This window comes from Nerophis lumbriciformis, linkage group LG23, assembly GCF_033978685.3.
Source record: "Nerophis lumbriciformis linkage group LG23, RoL_Nlum_v2.1, whole genome shotgun sequence".
NCBI classification, from domain to species: domain Eukaryota; kingdom Metazoa; phylum Chordata; class Actinopteri; order Syngnathiformes; family Syngnathidae; genus Nerophis; species Nerophis lumbriciformis.
Window position 1 is genome coordinate 39,526,661 of NC_084570.2, and position 22,389 is coordinate 39,549,049.

At 42.2% G+C, this 22,389-nt stretch overlaps 1 protein-coding gene across 1 annotated transcript in view; it reads left to right on the forward strand.

The window, feature by feature from the left end:
• Positions 1 to 21,042, forward strand: part of actr5 (actin related protein 5) — a 42,368-nt gene extending 21,326 nt beyond the window's left edge. Inside the window, exons 4-9 of the mRNA XM_061985559.2 lie at positions 15,304 to 15,521; positions 15,573 to 15,737; positions 15,798 to 15,881; positions 18,963 to 19,102; positions 19,162 to 19,294; positions 19,994 to 21,042. Coding sequence (XP_061841543.1) covers positions 15,304 to 15,521; positions 15,573 to 15,737; positions 15,798 to 15,881; positions 18,963 to 19,102; positions 19,162 to 19,294; positions 19,994 to 20,257 — 1,004 coding nt within the window. The 3' untranslated portion in view covers positions 20,258 to 21,042. The remainder of the gene's footprint in view (positions 1 to 15,303; positions 15,522 to 15,572; positions 15,738 to 15,797; positions 15,882 to 18,962; positions 19,103 to 19,161; positions 19,295 to 19,993) is intronic.
• The last annotated feature ends 1,347 nt before the right edge of the window (positions 21,043 to 22,389 follow it).

Below are 22,389 nucleotides of genomic sequence, written 5' to 3' on the forward strand. Positions count from 1 at the left end.
ATATATATATATATATTATATATATATACATATATTATATATATATATATATATATATAATATATATATATATATATATATATTATATATATATATATATATATATATATATATATATATATTATATATATATATACATATATTATATTTTATATATATAATATATATATATATATATATATATATATTATATATATATATTATATATATTTTATATATATATATATATATATATATATATATATATATATATATATATATATATATATATATATATATATATATAAAACCCCTCAGCACGGTGTGAGAGGGGTTAGTGCGTCTGCCTCACAATACGAAGGTCCTGGGTTCGATCCTGCGCTCGGGATCTTTCTGTGTGGAGTTTGCATGTTCTCCACGTGACTGCGTGGGTTCCCTCCGGGTACTCCGGCTTCCTCCCACCTCCAAAGACATGCTCCTGGAGATAGGTTGATTGGCAACACTAAATTGGCCCTAATGTGTGAATGTGAGTGTGAATGTTGTCTGTCTATCTGTGTTGGCCCTGTGATGAGGTGGCGACTTGTCCAGGGTGTACCCCGCCTTCCGCCCGATTGTAGCTGAGATAGGCTCCAGCACCCCCGCGACCCCGAACGGGACAAATGGTAGAAAATAGATGGATGGATGGATATATATATAAATACATACACATATACACACATACACATATACACACATACACATATACACATATACACATATACACACATATATATATAGGTAAAAGCCAGTAAATTAGAATATTTTGAAAAACTTGATTTATTTCAGTAATTGCATTCAAAAGGTGTAACTTGTACATTATATTTATTCATTGCACACAGACTGATGCATTCAAATGTTTATTTCATTTAATTTTGATGATTTGAAGTGGCAACAAATGAAAATCCAAAATTCTGTGTGTCACAAAATTAGAATATTACTTAAGGCCAATACAAAAAAGGGATTTTTAGAAATGTTGGCCAACTGAAAAGTATGAAAATGAAAAATATGAGCATGTACAATACTCAATACTTGGTTGGAGCTCCTTTTGCCTCAATTACTGCGTTAATGCGGCGTGGCATGGAGTCGATGAGTTTCTGGCACCGCTCAGGTGTTATGAGAGCCCAGGTTGCTCTGATAGTGGCCTTCAACTCTTCTGCGTTTTTGGGTCTGGCATTCTGCATCTTCCTTTTCACAATACCCCACAGATTTTCTATGGGGCTAAGGTCAGGGGAGTTGGCGGGCCAATTTAGAACAGAAATACCGTGGTCCGTAAACCAGGCACGGGTAGATTTTGCGCTGTGTGCAGGCGCCAAGTCCTGTTGGAACTTGAAATCTCCATCTCCATAGAGCAGGTCAGCAGCAGGAAGCATGAAGTGCTCTAAAACTTGCTGGTAGACGGCTGCGTTGACCCTGGATCTCAGGAAACAGAGTGGACCGACACCAGCAGATGACATGGCACCCCAAACCATCACTGATGGTGAAAACTTTACACTAGACTTCAGGCAACGTGGATCCTGTGCCTCTCCTGTCTTCCTCCAGACTCTGGGACCTCGATTTCCAAAGGAAATGCAAAATTTGCTTTCGTCAGAAAACATGACTTTGGACCACTCAGCAGCAGTCCAGCTGGTGTCGGTCCACTCTGTTTCCTGAGATCCAGGGTCAACATTTGTTGACTGTTTCAAATATATATATACATTTACATATCTCTAATATGTATATATATATATATATATATATATATATATATATATATATATATATATATATATATATATGTATATATATATATATATATATATATATATGTATATATTAGAGATGTCCGATAATATCGGACTGCCGATATTATCGGCCGATAAATGTTAGGATTTGATCACGGTGATCCCAGGATGCAGAGACGAGAGGCAATGTTGAATAATAAAAGGGGAATATTTAATAAGTCCAACAATTACAACAAAAGGCGATGGGGCAAAAAAGCACACCATGAATAATCAACAAAAACAGGTTCCACAGTGGTCGGCAGGGAGGTAGGCCAGGGCGCACTGAACACAGCAATAAGTCCAACACAAAAATCCTCTTTACCTCAGGGGTGGCTAGGAAGCAAGCACAAAGAGGTGAGGGATTACAGGAATAAGGAGTGGCAACATACCGGGACTGATGAAACGAAGCAGGCACATGCACGTGGGAGGTGCAGGAGACAATAACCGGCGAGGCCAAGCTGACTGTGACGTGCCTATATACCGGAGTGCTAATTGTGAGCAGGTGTGCATCAAGGTCCGCCCCTCGCCGAGGACAAATCACTAGAAGCACAGGTGTAGACAAGAGGAGAAAGCAGGGAAAAACACTAAAAACACAACAGTACCCCCCCCTTAATGGACGCCACCTGGCGGCTTACCTGGTTTCTCCGGAAAGTGATCATAAAAGGTAGTTAACAGTGAGGGGTCTAGAATAAGTGAACGTGGGACCCATGATCGGTCCTCGGGGCCGTAGCCCTCCCAGTCGACCAGATACTGGAAACCCCTGCCCCTTCTCCTCACATCGAGAATAGCCTTGACTGAGAACGCGGGATGGCCATCAATAAGTCTGGGAGGTGGAGGAGGCACCTCTGGAGGACTCAAGGGACTGGTGGAAACGGGCTTGATTAGAGAGACATGGAATGAGGGATGTATCCTCAAGGATTCGGGAAGGCGTAGATGAACGGCGGAGGGATTAATGATTCGCTCAATGGGATAGGGTCCAATAAATCGTGGCTGGAGTTTCTTGGAGTCCACTTGGAGAGGTAGATCACGGGACGACAACCACACCATCTGACCGGGCCTGTAGTCTGGTGCTGTGCTGCGGTGGCGGTTAGCGAGGCGCTGGTTGCGTTCTGAGGTGCGTAGTAGTGCAGACCGGGTATTGCGCCAGGCTTGATGTGCACGGTGCAGGTGGGCAGCCACAGAAGGGACAGTGACCTCGGATTCCAGAGAAGGGAAAATGGGAGGTTGGTAACCGTAGGCAGAGTGAAAGGGTGACATGCCTGTAGCAGAGCTGATGAGTGTATTATGGGCATACTCGATCCACGGTAGATTGAACGCCCAGGAGGCTGGTTGCTGGTGACAGACGCAGCGGATGGCGGCCTCCAGATCTTGATTGGTGCGCTCAGTCTGACCGTTTGTCTGCGGGTGGTATCCTGAAGAGAGGCTTGGCGATGCTCCTAATGATTTGCAGAATGCCCTCCAAACTGCAGACGAGAATTGTGGCCCTCTATCCGACACCACATCCACCGGGATACCATGCAGCCGGAAAACATGGTGTACGATCAGTTCTGCCGTTTCAAGTGCAGAGGGCAATTTGGCAAGTCAATATCACAGTGTTGCCCTTGGATGGTGGAAGTCCTGTGATGAAGTCCAACGTCACATGTGACCACGGGCGGGAGGGGATGGGGAGTGGGCGCAGAAGACCAGCTGGTGCCCGGTGTGAGGCCTTATTACGGGCACAAGTGGCACAGGCGGATACGAATTCCCTGGTGTCGGCCCTGAAGGTTGGCCACCAAAAGCGCTGGGACAGGAGGAAAATGGTACGGGTAATGCCTGGGTGGCAGGCGACCTTGGAACTGTGGGACCAGTTCAGCACTTCTGGACGGAGCTCTGGGATCACAAACAAAAGTCCCTGAGGGCAGTTCTTAGGAGAGGGGACGTTCTTGAGTCCCTCCTTAACACGGCCTTCAATGTCCCACTGCAACGCTCCCAGCACTTGTGATGGCGGAATGATCATCTCGGTCTTGACCTCTTCCTCGGGGCAGGAGTGCATCCTCGACAGGGCGTCTGGCTTACCATTCTGGGAGCCGGGGCGGAAGGTCATGGTAAAATTGAATCTGGCTAGGAATAATGCCCACCTTGCTTGTCTGGGATTGAGCCGTCGAGCAGTTCGAATGTAGGCCAGATTCTTATGGTCTGTGAATACCACAAAAGGGGTCTCCGAGCCCTCCAGCCAGTGCCTCCATTCTTGCAGCGCCAACACCACGGCAAGTAGCTCTCTATTGCCGATATCATAATTGCGTTCTGCTGGTGTCAGGCGGCGTGAGAAGAAGGCACAGGGGTGCAGCCTCTGGTCGGAGGTGGAGCGCTGGGAGAGAACAGCCCCCACGCCGGAGTCAGATGCGTCAACCTCGACAAAAAATTGAGAGGAAATGTTAGGGTGGACAAGAACCGGTGCAGAGGTGAACGAAGACTTGAGTTTATCAAAAGCAGACTGAGTCTCTGAGGTCCATAAAAAGGGGAGCTTAGTGGAAGTCAGTCTCGTTAATGGTTCAGCTACTCTACTAAAATTACGGATAAAACGACGATAAAAATTTGAGAAACCTAAAAACCTTTGGAGGTGCTTTCTAGACGTGGGTGTGGGCCAATCAACCACCGCCTGGATCTTCGCTGGATCTGCTCGGAGTTGACCCCTCTCAACAATAAAACCCAAAAAAGGAACAGACTTGGAATGAAAAACACATTTCTCAGCCTTGACATACAGACGATTCTCGAGAAGGCGTTGGAGAACTAAGCGGACGTGCTGAATGTGAAGTTCAGGGGTCGGCGAGAAAACGAGGATATCATCCAAGTAAACTACCACGAAGCGGTCGAGCATGTCACGCAGGACATCATTGATGAGGGCCTGAAAAACGGCAGGAGCATTGGTGAGGCCGAAAGGCATGACCAGGTATTCAAAGTGTCCTAGTGGTGTGTTAAATGCAGTTTTCCATTCATCCCCTTGCTTAATTCTGACTAAGTGGTAAGCATTGCGGAGGTCCAACTTGGTGAAATGTCTAGCAGCGTGTAGTGGGTTGAAAGCTGAGTCGAGAAGCGGAAGAGGATACTTATTTTTAACAGTAATATTATTTAGGGCTCGGTAATCGATGCAGGGACGGAGTGTCTTATCTTTCTTTTCCACAAAGAAAAAACCGGCGGCTAGAGGAGAGTTGGAGGGACGGATGAGACCAGAAGCGAGCGAAGTGGTGATATATTCCTCTAGTGCATCTCTTTCATGTTTTGAAATGTTATAAAGACGGGATGAAGGGAGTGTGGCACCAGGGAGGAGATTAATGCAACAATCATAGGGACGGTGTGGAGGTAGCGACAACGCGCGGTCCTTGCTAAAGACTTCTTTAAGGTTGTGGTAAGCAGTTGGCACAACCGATAAATCAATAACCTCCTGGGTTACGACGCGTGTGGGAACAGTGCGAGGGCATGCGGCCCGCAGACAGTGCGTATGACAAAAAAGACCCCAGTTAATGATAGTGGTCTTGACCCAGTCAATATGGGGATTATGTTTTGCTAGCCAGGTAAGCCCGAGCACAACAGGAGCCGAACGAGAGGGAATGATAAGAAAATTGATTGACTCAAAATGGTTACCAGATAATTTGAGAAATAACGGCTGAGTTTGATGGGTGACGCTCGCCAGGTGGCCTCCGTCGAGGGATCGGACCACTCTAGGTCTGGGTAATTTAGCAACGGGTATAGAAAAATGTTTAACAACAGACTCATCAATAAAATTGTCATCAGAACCTGAGTCAATGAGCGCCCTAATGTCCAATCTCTGGTCCTTATCCCAGGTAAGTATGCCTGTGAGTTGAAGCCTAGATAATGTCTGACCTGTAGATGGCAGTAGAGGAGCAGGGTCGGTCGCTGGAGGAGGTGACGCTTGGATGCGGCGAGGAGGTGACGCTTGGATGCGGCGAGGAGGTGACGCTTGGATGCGGCGAGGAGGTGATGCTTGGATGCGGCGAGGAGGTGACGCTTGGATGCGGCGAGGAGGTGACGCTTGGAGACGGTGAGGAGGTGACGCTTGGATGCGGCGAGGAGGTGACGCTTGGATGCGGCGGCGGGCAGGACGAAGAGGACAGTGGGTGATGCGATGCTCAGCCTTGCCGCAATATAAACACAGCTGGAGACGAAGGCGACGATCTCTCTCAGCTGGAGCAAGACGATTTCCTCCGAGCTGCATTGTCTTCTCTTTGTATGATATCGGCGGGGTATCGACACTGGGTATCGGCGCGAATGCAGTTTGACGCGCTCCATGGCCACTCCCATTATATGTTGAAGTGCGGAGTCTCTCCTTTTCCCAGTCAACAAGGCGATTTTCAATCTCCACCGCCAGAGCGACGAGCTCATCAAGGTTGTCGGGAGTTTTAAGCGGGATCATCTGCTTCCGGACTTGGTCAGCCAGACCGAGGGAAAAGACGTCCACCAATGCGGAAGTGGGCCATCCACTATCAGCCGCAAGCCTTCGGAATTCGATGGCGAAGTCCGTGACGCTCCGCTGTCCTTGCTGCAGACGAAGTAATGACCGAGCTGCCTCACGTCCTGGCCTTTCGCGCTGGAAAATGTTCTTCATGGCTTTGGCGAACGCGGCGTATGAAGCACACACGGGAGATTGACGCCCCCATTCCGCGGTGGCCCAGGAGGAAGCCCTGCCACTCATATGGGACATGACAAAAGCCACACGAGCTCTTTCGGAGTAAAAAGATGTTGGTAGCAGTTCAAAAAAAATCTCACACTGGGTGAGGAAGGATCGCACGTCACCTGATTCGCCGGAGAATCGCTCGGGCTTGGAGAGTGGAGGACAAGCAGCAGGAGGGATGTCGTTAGGCAGCGGATTATCTGCGGGACGAAGATGGCACAGTTGGACTGCTGGGTCGGCCGAGGGAGAAGTCATTGCCTGCAGCGCGGTGAGTACATTTCCCAGTTGTGTCTCCAGGGCATTTAGGCGAGAGTCTTGGCGTTCCCCAAGCAGGCTAAACTGTTCTTCCTGTTGGCGTAGAGTTCTTCTGACCGGTTCGGTCTCTGCGGGATTCATGATGTGGCCGGTTATTATGTTAGGATTTGATCACGGTGATCCCAGGATGCAGAGACGAGAGGCAATGTTGAATAATAAAAGGGGAATATTTAATAAGTCCAACAATTACAACAAAAGGCGATGGGGCAAAAAAGCACACCATGAATAATCAACAAAAACAGGTTCCACAGTGGTCGGCAGGGAGGTAGGCCAGGGCGCACTGAACACAGCAATAAGTCCAACACAAAAATCCTCTTTACCTCAGGGGTGGCTAGGAAGCAAGCACAAAGAGGTGAGGGATTACAGGAATAAGGAGTGGCAACATACCGGGACTGATGAAATGAAGCAGGCACATGCACGTGGGAGGTGCAGGAGACAATAACCGGCGAGGCCAAGCTGACTGTGACGTGCCTATATACCGGAGTGCTAATTGTGAGCAGGTGTGCATCAAGGTCCGCCCCTCGCCGAGGACAAATCACTAGAAGCACAGGTGTAGACAAGAGGAGAAAGCAGGGAAAAACACTAAAAACACAACAGTACCCCCCCCTTAACAAAAACAGGTTCCACAGTGGTCGGCAGGGAGGTAGGCCAGGGCGCACTGAACACAGCAATAAGTCCAACACAAAAATCCTCTTTACCTCAGGGGTGGCTAGGAAGCAAGCACAAAGAGGTGAGGGATTACAGGAATAAGGAGTGGCAACATACCGGGACTGATGAAACGAAGCAGGCACATGCACGTGGGAGGTGCAGGAGACAATAACCAGCGAGGCCAAGCTGACTGTGACGTGCCTATATACCGGAGTGCTAATTGTGAGCAGGTGTGCATCAAGGTCCGCCCCTCGCCGAGGACAAATCACTAGAAGCACAGGTGTAGACAAGAGGAGAAAGCAGGGAAAAACACTAAAAACACAACAATAAATGCTTTAAAATGTATTATCGGAAATTATCGGTATCGGTTTCAAAAAGTACAATTTATTATTTTTTAAAACGCCGCTGTGTACACGGACGTAGGGAGAAGTACAGAGCGCCAATAAACGTTAAAGGCACTGCCTTTGCGTCCCGGCCCATTCACATAATATCTACGGCTTTTCACACACACAAGTGAATGCAAAGCATACTTGTTCAACAGCCATACAGGTCACACTGAGGATGGCCGTATAAACAACTTTAACACTGTTACAAATATGCGCCACACTGTGAACCCACACCAAACAAGAATGACAAACACATTTCGGAAGAACATCGGCACCGTAACAAAACATAAACACAACAGAACAAATACCCAGAACCCCTTGCAGCAGTAACTCTTCCAGGATGCTACAATATACATCCCCAAAACCAACACAGATAGACAGACAACATTCACACACTAGGGCCAATTTAGTGTTGCCAATCAACCTATCGTAGCAACAGTTTGAAATGACAATGGGTATTTCGGAATTATATGTATATATATATATATATATATATATATATATATATATATATATATATATATATATATATATATATACACAGGACTGTCTCAGAAAATTAGAATATTGTGATAAAGTCCTTTATTTTCTGTAATGCAACTAAAAACAAGAAAATGTCAACCATAAATCAATTTCGTACAATATCACTTCTAAACGTAGAAGGCAAAATCTTCTTTTCTGTACTGGCAAAAAGGATGACCTTATACATGACGGAGAACGGATATGTCGACACCTCTATCCAGAAAGGTGGAATCCCAGGCTTCTCTGGATGCCTGGAACACACCGGAGTTCTCAGTCAGATGATCCAGGAGGCCAAAGCAAGCAAAGGCAACCTGACTGTTGTCTGGCTCGATCTGGCTAACGCCTACGGAGCAATCCCTCACACCCTCATTCACACTGCACTAGACCATTACCACATCCCTCTGCACATCAAGGGAATGATAACCAGCTACTTTGGAGGCATCCAGATACGGTTCAAAACAGCCAAATTTACAACTCAGTGGCAAAACCTGGAAAAGGGAATCGTAACTGGATGCACAATCTCCCCCATCCTCTTCATCATGGGTATGAACCTCCTCATAACAGCTGCTGGGAAAGAAGCCAGAGGACCAGCAATGGAATCAGGCATTCGACAACCCCCAATAAGAGGTTACATGGACGATCTCACCGTGACGACCACAACCCATGTGGAGGCGAGATGGGTGCCAACAGTTCTGGACCACATGGCAACATGGTCCAGAATGAAGTTTAAGCCCAAAAAATCAAGGAGCATGGTGATCCGTAAAGGTAAACTGACGAACAGGTTCAAGCTGCAAGTGCAAGGAGAAGTGATTCCATCGATTGAGGAGAACCCTATGAAGTGCCTTGGAAAGTGGTTTGACAGCTCACTTACTGACAGGAACAACATCACCAGTACAGAAAAGCAGACAGAAGAGTGGCTGAGGAGAATTGGAAAATCAGGACTCCCTGGTAAATTTAAAATATGGCTCTACCAATATGGACTGTTACCAAGACTCATGTGGCTGTTGACGGTGTATGACGTCCCTATGACATGCGTAGAAGGAGTGGAGAGAAAGATCAATAAGTACCTCAGAAAATGGCTGGGAATCCCTCCAAGCTTCACATCAGTAGGCCTCTACATAAGATCAGGACAGCTCCAGCTTCCCTTGTCATCCGTGGTGGAGGAATTCAAGGTAGCAAAGTGCAGAGTCTTAATGACATACAGAGACTCCCAGGACGAACAAGTCAGACACACAGGCGTCACTACAAGATCAGGACGCAAGTGGGCAGCTGACACGTCTGTTGCACAAGCTGAGAGCATGTTGAGGCTACGTGACATCATAGGGACGCCATGCACAGGAAGACAAGGTCTTGGAACTTCCCATGTCCAACAGTGGAGTAAGGCAGAACCCAGGGAAAGAAGAGCTATGATCCAGGAGGAAGTACGAAACCTGGAAGAGGAAGGTCGGAAATCAAGAGCAGTGGAACTAGCATCCCAGGGAGCCTGGACCAAATGGGACCTCCCCAAGAGAAAGATCACGTGGGCAGATCTATGTAAGCTGGAACCATTCCACATCTCTTTCTTGCTGAGATCAGTGTATGACACACTCCCGACTCCAACAAACTTGCACAGATGGGGCATGAGAGAGGATCCACTATGCAAGCTTTGCGGACAGAAGGGTACCATGGCGCACATGCTGTCAGGGTGTAAAACAGCACTCACCCAAGGGAGATACAGATGGCGTCATGACAAGGTGCTCATGACACTGGCTAACACCCTGGAGCAGCAGAGATGCAAGAAACGGCAACCACAAGGGAGAACAAGATCAATCCAGTTTGTGAGGGAGGGAGAAAAGCCACCAACCACAGCAACATCAAGGAAGAGCCTATTGCAAATGGCCCGTTCTTGGGACATGAAGGTAGACCTGGGAGGAAGGCTGCAGTTCCCCCAGGTTGTCCAGACAACCCTAAGACCGGATGTGGTGCTGTGGTCTGAAGAGGCAAAGAAGATCATTCTCATAGAACTCACAGTCCCATGGGAAGAAGGGTGCGACCAAGCCTTCGAAAGGAAAAGTGCCAAATACCAGGACCTTTTGAATGAATGCAGGGGAAAATGATGGCAGGCATGGCTGTTCCCGGTCGAGGTCGGCTGCAGAGGATTCCCTGCCCAGTCGGTATGGAGAATGCTCACAGCCTTGGGAATAACAGGGAAGGAGAGAAAGACAGCAGCTCGCAGGATGGGGGAGGCAGCAGAGAGAGCCTCTTGCTGGTTATGGAGCAGGAGAGACGAGATGAGCTGGAAGCCAGGAGGAGGAGATAGGCAGTGACTTGGCCACCACTGCCGGCCCACCAGCGGTAGGGTGTTATGGTTCAGGGTCGAAACACCCAATGACCGCTGGATACCATCTGATGATATCAAGTCCCCCTGGCCAAGGCTCCATTCACCTAAGGTGAATGAAGAGGAAAGCATCTCCGGATGTAATATAATCATTATATATATATATATATATATATATATGTATATATATATATATATATACAGGACTGTCTCAGAAAATGAGAATATTGTGATAAAGTCCTTTATTATCTGTAATGCAACTAAAAACAAGAAAATGTCATACATTCTGGATTCATTACACATCAATTGAAATATTGCAAGCCTTTTATGTATGTATGTAGTGCTCTAAAATCTCTAGAAGCGTCTGACTTGGGCTATGAAAACAGGATTCTGGACCACTCTGCAACTGTCCAGTTCTTCTTTTCCATAGCCCAAATCAGACGCTTCTTCCGTTGTCTTGAGTTCAGGAGTTGCTTGACCATGGGAATACGGCTACATGCTTCCATCTGTTGAAAAGCTCTATGGAGATGATGATTTCATTTTCCAGCATGTTTTGGCACCTGCCCACGGTGCCAAAACCACCAGTAACTGGTGTACTGACCATGGCATTACTGTCCTCGATTGGCCTGCCAACTCCCCTGACCTGAACCCCATAGAGAATTTGTGGGGTATTGTGAAGAAGAAGCTGTAAGACACCAGACCCAATAATGCAAATGAGCTAAAGGCCGCTATTGAAGCATCCTGGGCATCCATAACACCTCAGCAATGCCACAGGCTGATTGCCTCCATGCCACGCCGCACTGATGCAGTAATCCGTGCAAAAGGATTCCCAACCAAGTACTGAGTGCATTAATTGACATTTTCAAATGTTTGATTTTGTTTTGCTGTTATAAATCTTTTTTTTTTACTTGGTCTGAGGAAATAATCAAATTTTTTGACATGGGATTTTTGAGTTTTCTTAAGCTGTATGCCATAATCAGCAATATTAAGATAATAAAAGGCTTGCAATATTTCAGTTGATGTGTAATGAATCCAGAATGTATGACATTTTCATGTTTTTAGTTGCATTACAGTATGTATATGTATAAATATATATATATATATATATATATATATATATATATATATATATATATATATATATATATATATATCAGTGACGTGCGGTGAGGTTCATGGCTGGTGAGGCACTGACTTCATCACAGTCAGATTTACAAACATATGAACCCTAAAGAGTATCTTATTCACCATTTGATTGGCAGCAGTTAACAGGTTATGTTTAAAAGCTCATACCAGCATTCTTCCCTGCTTGGCACTCAGCATCAAGGGTTGGAATTGGGGGTTAAATCACCAAAAATGATTCCCGGACGCGGCGCCGCTGCTGCACACTGCTCCCCTCACCTCCCAGGGGGTGAATAAGGGGATGGGTCAAATACAGACGACAAATTTCATTACACCTAGTGTGTGTGTGACAATCTTTGGTACTTTAACTTAACTTTAACTTTACACATACAAACTGTAGCACACAAAAAAACACATTTAGTAAAAAAAACGTTATTATGGTCTTACCTTACTTGTAAATTAAGTCCATGCGCCGCAACTAAAGCCCTCACTTAAACTTTCCACGTGCAAGATTGAATCTATTTAAAAAAGTGTAACCGAGGGTTTATAAATGTCGCCTATACTGTATGAAACTACAAAATAACAAACACGGAGGCTCCAGTTTACACGAGGACCATTTTATTTACCTTCTTTCAAAAACTTCCGCTCCACTCCGTGTCATCACTTCCGCTTTCAAAATAAGAGCTCAAGGCATATACTGTATAACAGCGCATAACAGGAACTTAACATCACAAAGAGGAAAGCCCATGAAAATAGGTTACAAAAGTTATTTAATAAGAAGCCAAAAAGTGCAAAAACAATAATGTTCGTGTTGGAGGAGTTGTGAATTAGATACACCTGCAGTCTGCAGATGTACCTAATGTTGTGGCTCTGCAGTCATTCACAACTCCTCCAACACGAACATTATTGTTTTTGCACTTTTTGGCTTCTTATGAAATAACTTTTTAAAATAGATTCAATCTTGCACGTGGAAAGTTTAAGTGTGGGCTTTAGTTGATATAACAATTCTACGGCGGGGGTGCAGGAGGCGGGATTACTGGAGCCTCAGCCAGTGCGTCTTTTGCAGTCGTTTTATGATCGCTCAGCACAAGAAATACGTTACACACATACAGTTGTTGACAAAATTCACTGTACATTATATACCTCAGCTAACTAAACTATGGAAATGTATAATATAATTCATATAGCAATACAGTCTCACTGCACAGCAGGCCAGCAGTTAGCCGAGTCCGGAATCCATGTTGAGGCACTGAGTGACGTGCCTCAACTGGCTGCTGTTCACCGTACCGTCTCTTCTCAGTATTTGAACGGCAAATGTGAAAATTCAGCGATTTTAAATAAAAATAATCTAAAACTGGTGAAGTTAAATTGAAAATAACTTTATAGTATAATCACTGGATACATATAACAATTTAATTAATTTTTTTTCTTTTTACATTTTTTTTCTTTCCATGATGGCAGGTGAGGCCCCGCCTCACCTGCCTCTAGTGACTGCACGTCACTGATATATATATATATATATATATATATATATATATATATATATATATATATATATATATATATATATATATATATATATATATATATATATATATATATATATACATATATATATATGTGTGTGTATGTATGTATGTAAGTATATGTATATATATATATGTCTGTGTACGTGTATATATATATATATATATATATATGTGTATATATATATATGTGTGTATATATATATGTATGTGTATATATATATATATATATGCGTATATATATATATATATATATATGCGTATATATATATATATATATATGATTATATGTGTATATATATATATATATATATATATATATACACAGTGTATATATATATATATATATATATATATATATATATATATATATATATATATATACAGTGTATATATATATATATATATATATATATATATATATATATATATATATATATATATATATAAATATCACTATATTGCCAAAAGTATTTGGCCACCCATCCAAATGAAAAGAATCAGGTGTCCTAATCACTTGGCCTGGTGTATAAAATCAAGCACTTAGGTGTGGAGACTGTTTCTACAAATATTTATGAAAGAATGGGCTGCTCTCAGTGATTTCCAGCGTGGAACTGTTATAGGATGCTACCTCTGCAACAAATCCAGTCGTGAAATTTCCTCACTCCTAAATATTCCAAAGTCAACTTTATTATAAGAAAAGGGAAGAGTTTGCGAACAACAGCAAGTCAGCCACCAAGTGGTAGGCCACGTAAACTGACAGAGAGGGGTCAGCGGATGCTGAAGCGCATAGTGCAAAGACTTTCTGCACAGTCAGTTGCTACAGACCTCCAAACTTCATGTGACCTTCCAATTAGCCCACGTACAGTACGCAGAGAGCTTCATGGAATGGGTTTCATATGGCCGAGCAGCTGCATCTAAGCCATACATCACCAAGTTCAATGCAAAGCGTGGGATGCAGTGGTGTAAAGCCCGTCGCCACTGGACTCTAGAGCAGTGGAGATGCCTTCTCTGGACTGATGAATCACGCTTTTCCATCTGGCAATCTGATGTACCAGTCTGGGTTTGGAGGTTGCCAGGAGAACGCTACATTTCGGACTGCATTGTGCCGAGTGTGACATTTGGTGGAGGAGGAATTATGGTGTGAGGTTGTTTTTCAGGAGTTGGGCTTGGCCCCTTAGTTCCAGTGAAAGAAAATTTGAATGCTCCAGGATACCAAAACATTTTGGACAATTCCATGGGATGGCACTTCAGGTTCATATGTGTGTAAAGGCAGGTGACCAAATACTTTTGGCAATATAGTGTGTATGTATATATATATATATATATATATATATATATATATATATATATATATATATATATATATATATATATATATATATATATATATATATATATGTGTGTGTGTATATATATATATGTATATGTATATGTATGTATGGGTATGTATATATGTGTGTGTGTATATATATATATATATATATATATATATATATGTGTCTATGTATGTATGTATGTGTGTGTACTGTATATATGATTGTGTGTATATGTATATGTACTGTATATATGATTGTGTCTATGTATGTATGTACGTATATATGTGTACTGTTTATATGATTGTGTGTATATATATATGTATATTAATCAATCAATCAATCAATGTTTATTTATATAGCCCTAAATCACAAGTGTCTCAAAGGGCTGCACAAGCCACAACGACATCCACAACGACATATGTTATTATATGATTGTGTGTATATATATATGTACTGTATATATGATTGTGTGTATATGTGTATGTATATATGTATATATATATATATATATATATATATATATATATATATATATATATATATATATATATATATATATACTGTATATATATATAGTATCTGCTGATGTAGTTATTAAAAAAAAAAAAAAGATAATGATGGGGATAAATGCCAAATATGGGCGATAATAGGTGGAAGTGGAATGTAGAGCGTGTCCAAGTCTTGTTGTTTCCTTGTGTCAGAACTAGAAAAGTGGCGCAGCCCGGAGTTCTACGAGCGTGAGGTCCACAGGATGCAGCTCCCCTTCTCGGGCAAGCTCCCTGGCGGCTGCGTGAGTGCCGAGGAGAGGCAGGAGAGGCGGGCCCAGCAGCTGAGGCGCCTTCAGGAGATTAACGCTCGGCGGCGTGGAGAGAAGCTGCAGCAGGACCAGGAGAGGCTGGACAGACTGATGGCGGTGCAGGTGAGATTCTAGAGATCAGTTTCAAATGAATAGTCATCAAGGTGTGTGCAGGAGCTGCTGGAGGACGGCCTGCTGGACCAGTTCCACAAGAGTCTGCAGGAACTCAACATGGACTCGGCCGAGGAACTGCAGTCCTACATCAACAAGCTCCAGCAGGCGGTGGAGCAGAGCAGACACAAGCTGCTGCACAGCGACACGGCAGAGCCAAAGATCGAGGTAGGCCAGTATATCCTCAGGCCAGTCATGTGACCTGAGGGGCTTTCTACTTCCTGTCAGGCGTCTGAGCTGGAGGAGGGTGACAACATGTACGCAGACTTCCCTGAGGACACACTGCCCGAGAAAGCTGCTCATGTGCTGCAGGTAGAAATTTTCATTTGCAGAAATAATCTTCCTATATATTACACACACACACATATATATATATATATATATATATATATATATATATATATATATATATATATATATATATATATATATATATATATATATATATATACATATATATATATGTCTTAATTAGATTATCCAAAAAATAGTGCTCGATACCGTGGTAGAGCGCAATATATGTATGTGTGGGAAAAAATCACAAGACTACTTCATCTCTACAGGGCTGTTTCATGAGGGGTTCCCTCAATCATCAGGAGATTTTAATAGAAGCATTCACATACCATGGTTTATATAGGGCACAGAACGTAGGTACAGGCAGGCGTAGGGGCGTGGTGATTGGCTCATGTGTTACCTAGGAGGTGTTTCCGTCTGTGACGGCATGCTGATACAATTTCGCTGCGCTTGTTGAGGGATGACAGGTCTGGGCGGTATATAATAAACAGTTTCTCTTTTAAGCATAGGTTGCATCTTTTATTACCACTGTTGTAAGGTGTGCTGGATGCAATAATTTGCCATGTTATTGAATATTCAACATTATTGTCTTTGATGTTCCAAATGTGCTTGATGAGTTCTGTAGTATTCCGCAGGCTTTGGTTCCTGAAAGAAGCCTTGTGATTGTTCCATCTGGCTTTGAACTCTCCCTCGGTTAATCCTACATACGTGTCAGATGTGTTAATGTCTTTGCGTGTTACCTTTGATTGGTAAACGACTGATGTTTGTAAGCACCCCCCATTGAGAGGGCAGTCAGGTTTCTTGCGGCAGTTGCGGCCTTTGTTGAAGACGGAATCACCTCCTAGGTAACACATGAGCCAATCACCACGCCCCTACGCCTGCCTGTACCTACCCGTTCTGTGCCCTATATAAACCATGGTATGTGAATGCTTCTATTAAAATCTCCTGATGATTGAGGGAACCCCTCATGAAACAGGCCTGTAGAGATGAAGTAGTCTTGTGATTTTTTTCCCACACATACATACATACATACATATATATATATATATATATATATATATATATATATATATATATATATATATATATATATGTGTGTGTGTGTGTGTGTGTGTGTATATATGTGTGTGTGTAAATATACAGGTAAAAGCCAGTAAATTAGAATATTTTGAAAAACTTGATTTATTTCAGTAATTGCATTCAAAAGGTGTAACTTGTACATTATATTTATTCATTGCACACAGACTGATGCATTCAAATGTTTATTTCATTTAATTTTGATGATTTGAAGTGGCAACAAATGAAAATCCAAAATTCCGTGTGTCACAAAATTAGAATATTACTTAAGGCTAATACAAAAAAGGGATTTTTAGAAATGTTGGCCAACTGAAAAGTATGAAAATGAAAAATATGAGCATGTACAATACTCAATACTTGGTTGGAGCTCCTTTTGCCTCAATTACTGCGTTAATGCGGCGTGGCATGGAGTCGATGAGTTTCTGGCACTGCTCAGGTGTTATGAGAGCCCAGGTTGCTCTGATAGTGGCCTTCAACTCTTCTGCGTTTTTGGGTCTGGCATTCTGCATCTTCCTTTTCACAATACCCCACAGATTTTCTATGGGGCTAAGGTCAGGGGAGTTGGCGGGCCAATTTAGAACAGAAATACCGTGGTCCGTAAACCAGGCACGGGTAGATTTTGCGCTGTGTGCAGGCGCCAAGTCCTGTTGGAACTTGAAATCTCCATCTCCATAGAGCAGGTCAGCAGCAGGAAGCATGAAGTGCTCTAAAACTTGCTGGTAGACGGCTGCGTTGACCCTGGATCTCAGGAAACAGAGTGGACCGACACCAGCAGATGACATGGCACCCCAAACCATCACTGATGGTGGAAACTTTACACTAGACTTCAGGCAACGTGGATCTTGTGCCTCTCCTGTCTTCCTCCAGACTCTGGGACCTCGATTTCCAAAGGAAATGCAAAATTTGCTTTCGTCAGAAAACATGACTTTGGACCACTCAGCAGCAGTCCAGCTAGTGTCGGTCCACTCTGTTTCCTGAGATCCAGGGTCAACGCAGCCGTCTACACCTGTATATATATGTGTACATATATATACAGGTATATACAGTATATATACATATATATATGCATACGTATACATACATATACATATATATGTATATGTTCGTATACATATACAGTATATGTATATGTATGTGTATATATACATATATATACACACATATATATATGTATGTATGTATGTATATATATGTATGTATGTATATATGTATATACATACATATATATGTATATGTATGTATATATATACTGTTTATATGTATATTGAATGTTTATCATACTTATTTTATTGATATCGATATTTTTATTTATAGGTGTAATATATATATGTATATATGTATATATATATGTATATGTATACTGTATATATGTATATTGAATGTTTATCATACTTATTTTTATTGATATCAGTATTTGTATTTAAATGTGTAAAAAAAAAAAATAAAAAAAAATAAATAAATATATATATATATATATATATATATATATAAAATTGATACATATACATTTATATATATTATACTTATATTTATATTTATAAATATATTATATATAATTTATATATATGTATGTAAATATATCAATAAATATATATACACATATAAACATTTATTCATATATATATATACATACATATATACACATTTTTAGATTTAAAACTAATACACATTTGAACAAAAGTACTATAACATTTTTTTTTTTTTTTTAGAAATGTAATGACTTTTTCATTGAACAATAATATAAGTTATATTTTACTTGTATTTATTTGTTGATTGAATTGTAATGTTTATTTTATGGAACATAAATACATCAGTCAAGAAATGAGAAAAAAAACAAAACATGTTTGGCAAAATTTTCATCTAATAAGTTTGTCCTTTTATTTTATGTTGGGTTGAATTCTAATATATTTATTATTGTTTATTTACCTTGGGGTTGAAGATTAGTTTTCTTGTATTGAGTTGTATTACTATGACTATTTCCTATTGTTGGTGTATTTCCTTCCTCCATCACACCTGCTGCAGCCGGCCTTCAACATGGCCGAATACCACCAACTGTTTGTGGGCACCGAGCGTCTGCGCTGCCCTGAGATCCTCTTCCAGCCCTCGCTGACCGGGGAGGACCAGATGGGCCTGATGGAGACGCTGCAGTACTTGCTGGCCAGGTAAACAAACATGGCCGAAAGCACCCAAACACTAGGTCCCATTCAAACGCTGTGTTCAGGTACACTCCAGAGCAGCAGGAGGCGCTGGTGAGCAACGTCTTCTTAACTGGAGGCAACATGCAGTATCCTGGCATGAAGGAGAGGATGGAGAGAGAGCTGCTGGCTATCAGACCCTTTCAGTCGCACTTTAAGGTACACACTCTACTATCAGACCCTCTTAGTCACACTTTAAGGTACAAACTCTACTGTCAGACCCGTTCAGTCGCACTGTAAGGTACAAACTCTACTACCAGACCCTTTCAGTCACACTTTAAGGTGCAAACTCTACTATCAGACCCTTTCAGTCGCACTTTAAGGTACAAACTTTACTATCAGACCCTTTCAGTCGCACTTTAAGGTACAAACTCTACTATCAGGTACAAACTCTACTATCAGACCCTTTCAGTCGTACTTTAAGGTACAAACTCTACTATCAGACCCTTTCAGTCGCACTTTAAGGTACAAACTCTACTATCAGACCCTTTCAGTCACACTTTAAGGTACAAACTCTACTATCAGACCCTTTCAGTCACACTTTAAGGTACAAACTCAACTGTCGGACCCTTTCAGTCGCACTGTAAGGTACAAACTCTACTATCAGACCCTTTCAGTCACACTTTAGGGTACAAACTCTACTATCAGACCCTTTCAGTCACACTTTAAGGTACAAACTCTATCAGACCCTTTCAGTCGCACTTTAAGGTACAAACCCCAGAATTCAAGGATTTTGAGAATTGTCTCCATCTTGCAAGTATGCTAACTGTTCCCATTATAACATGCTAACATTAGCATGCTAGCTTTTTAGCTTCCATCAACCAGTAGTTGACAGTATTTGTCTCTGTCCTGTCCCAGGTAACCATGGCGACACGGCCGGCCCTGGACGCCTGGCTGGGGGCCAGGGACTGGGCCCTGGAGCACCCCCCTGGTGGTGGGGGGGAGGGCTGGACCAGCCGGCAGGACTACGAGGAGAAAGGAGGCGAGTATCTTAGCGAGCACTGCGCCTCCAACGTCTGGGTCCCCATAAAGGTCAACAAAAATGTCCCCGCTCGGCCGGTTGAAGCTCCCGTTGCCATGGTTGCTTCTGACGTCGCCATGTTAACATCCACTTTGTCATGAACACGACTGCGGGAGTACAACACAGCCAAAATGGACGCCCTCACAGTCATGTGGTCTCTCCCGGCCAATCAGCAGACAGGTACCATGTTTGTACTTTTGTAAATACACACTTGACTCTTCAACTATATGTACTTTTACACAAAAAGATCTGCAGTACTATTGTTTCACCACTAGATGTAGCAAGTGTACACTTAATCACAGACTTTCACTGTACCCAATGTTTTCTAACTCAAATATTATTACTGGACATCAGAATCATGCGTTAGATATAAAGTACAGTTTTATGATATATATATATATATATATATATATATATATATATATATATATATATATATATATATATATATACATACATATGTGTCCATTCATATTTGTGCTGTGTATTTCCACTTAGATACTGAGAAATAACATGTTTCTCCTCCAAAGTGGGGATCAAATATCAGGGTATTAATAATTGTGTACATGTAAATAAACAAGACAAAGTGTCACCTCATGTTGGTTTTTACAGCCGTCAATGCAAAAGTGCCAGAATAAAACTACACTCACCAGGTTATTGTTTGACTCGTCACGGTGTTATTGTCCATCCATCCATCCATTTTCTACCGCTTATTCCCTTTGGGGTCGCGGGGGGCGCTGGAGCCTATCTCAGCTACAATCGGGCGGAAGGCGGTGTACACCCTGGACAAGTCGCCACCTCATCGCAGGGCCACGGTGTTATTGTGATAACTTTGAAACTGCAATACTGTATCTACAATACTACTGTAGCTACAATACTACTGTAGCTACAATACTACTCTATCTACAATACAGTTGTATCTACAATACTACTGTATCTACAATACTACTGTATGTACAATACTACTGTATCTATAGAACTGCTATATCTACAATACTACTGTATCTACAGAACTGCTGTATCTACAATACTACTGTATCTACAATACAGTTGTATCTACAATACTACTGTATCTACAGAACTGCTGTATCTACAATACTACTGTATCTACAGTACAGTTGTATTTACAATACTATATCTACAATACTGCAGTATGTACAATACTACTGTATCTACAACACAGTTGTATCTACAATACTACTGTATCTACAATACTACTGTATGTACAATTCTATTGTATCTACAGAACTGCTGAATCTAAAATACTACTGTATCTGCAATACTGCTGTATCTACAATACTAATGTATCTACAATACTACTGTATCTACAATACAGTTGTATGCACAATACTACTGTATCTACAACACTATATCTACATTAACAATGTATGTACAATACTACTGTATCTATAATGCTACTGTATGTACAAACCCCGTTTCCATATGAGTTGGGAAATTGTGTTAGATGTAAATATAAACGGAATACAATGATTTGCAAATCATTTTCAACCCATATTCAGTTGAATATGCTACAAAGACAACATATTTGATGTTCAAACTGATAAACATTTTTTTTTTTGCAAATAGTCATTAACTTTAGGATTTGATGCCAGCAACACGTGACAAAGAAGTTGGAAAAGGTGGCAATAAATACTGATAAAGTTGAGGAATGCTCAGCAAACACTTATTTGGAACATCCCACAGGTGTGCAGGCTAATTGGGAACAGGTGGGTGCCATGATTGGGTATAAACGTAGATTCCATGAAATGCTCAGTCATTCACAAACAAGGATGGGGCGAGGGTCACCACTTTGTCAACAAATGCGTGAGCAAATTGTTGAACAGTTTAAGAAAAACCTTTCTCAACCAGCTATTGCAAGGAATTAAGGGATTTCACCATCTACGGTCCGTAATATCATCAAAGGGTTCAGAGAATCTGGAGAAATCACTGCACGTAAGCAGCTAAGCCCGTGACCTTCGATCCCTCAGGCTGTACTGCATCAACAAGCGACATCAGTGTTTAAAGGATATCACCACATGGGCCCAGGAACACTTCAGAAACCCACTGTCAGTAACTACAGTTGGTCGCCACATCTGTTAGTGCAAGTTAAAACTCCTATGCAAGGCGAAAACCATTTATCAACAACACCCAGAAACGCTAAGATGGACTGATACAAAGTGAAAAAGTGTTCTGTGGTCTGACGAGTCCACATTTCAAATTGTTTTTGGAAACG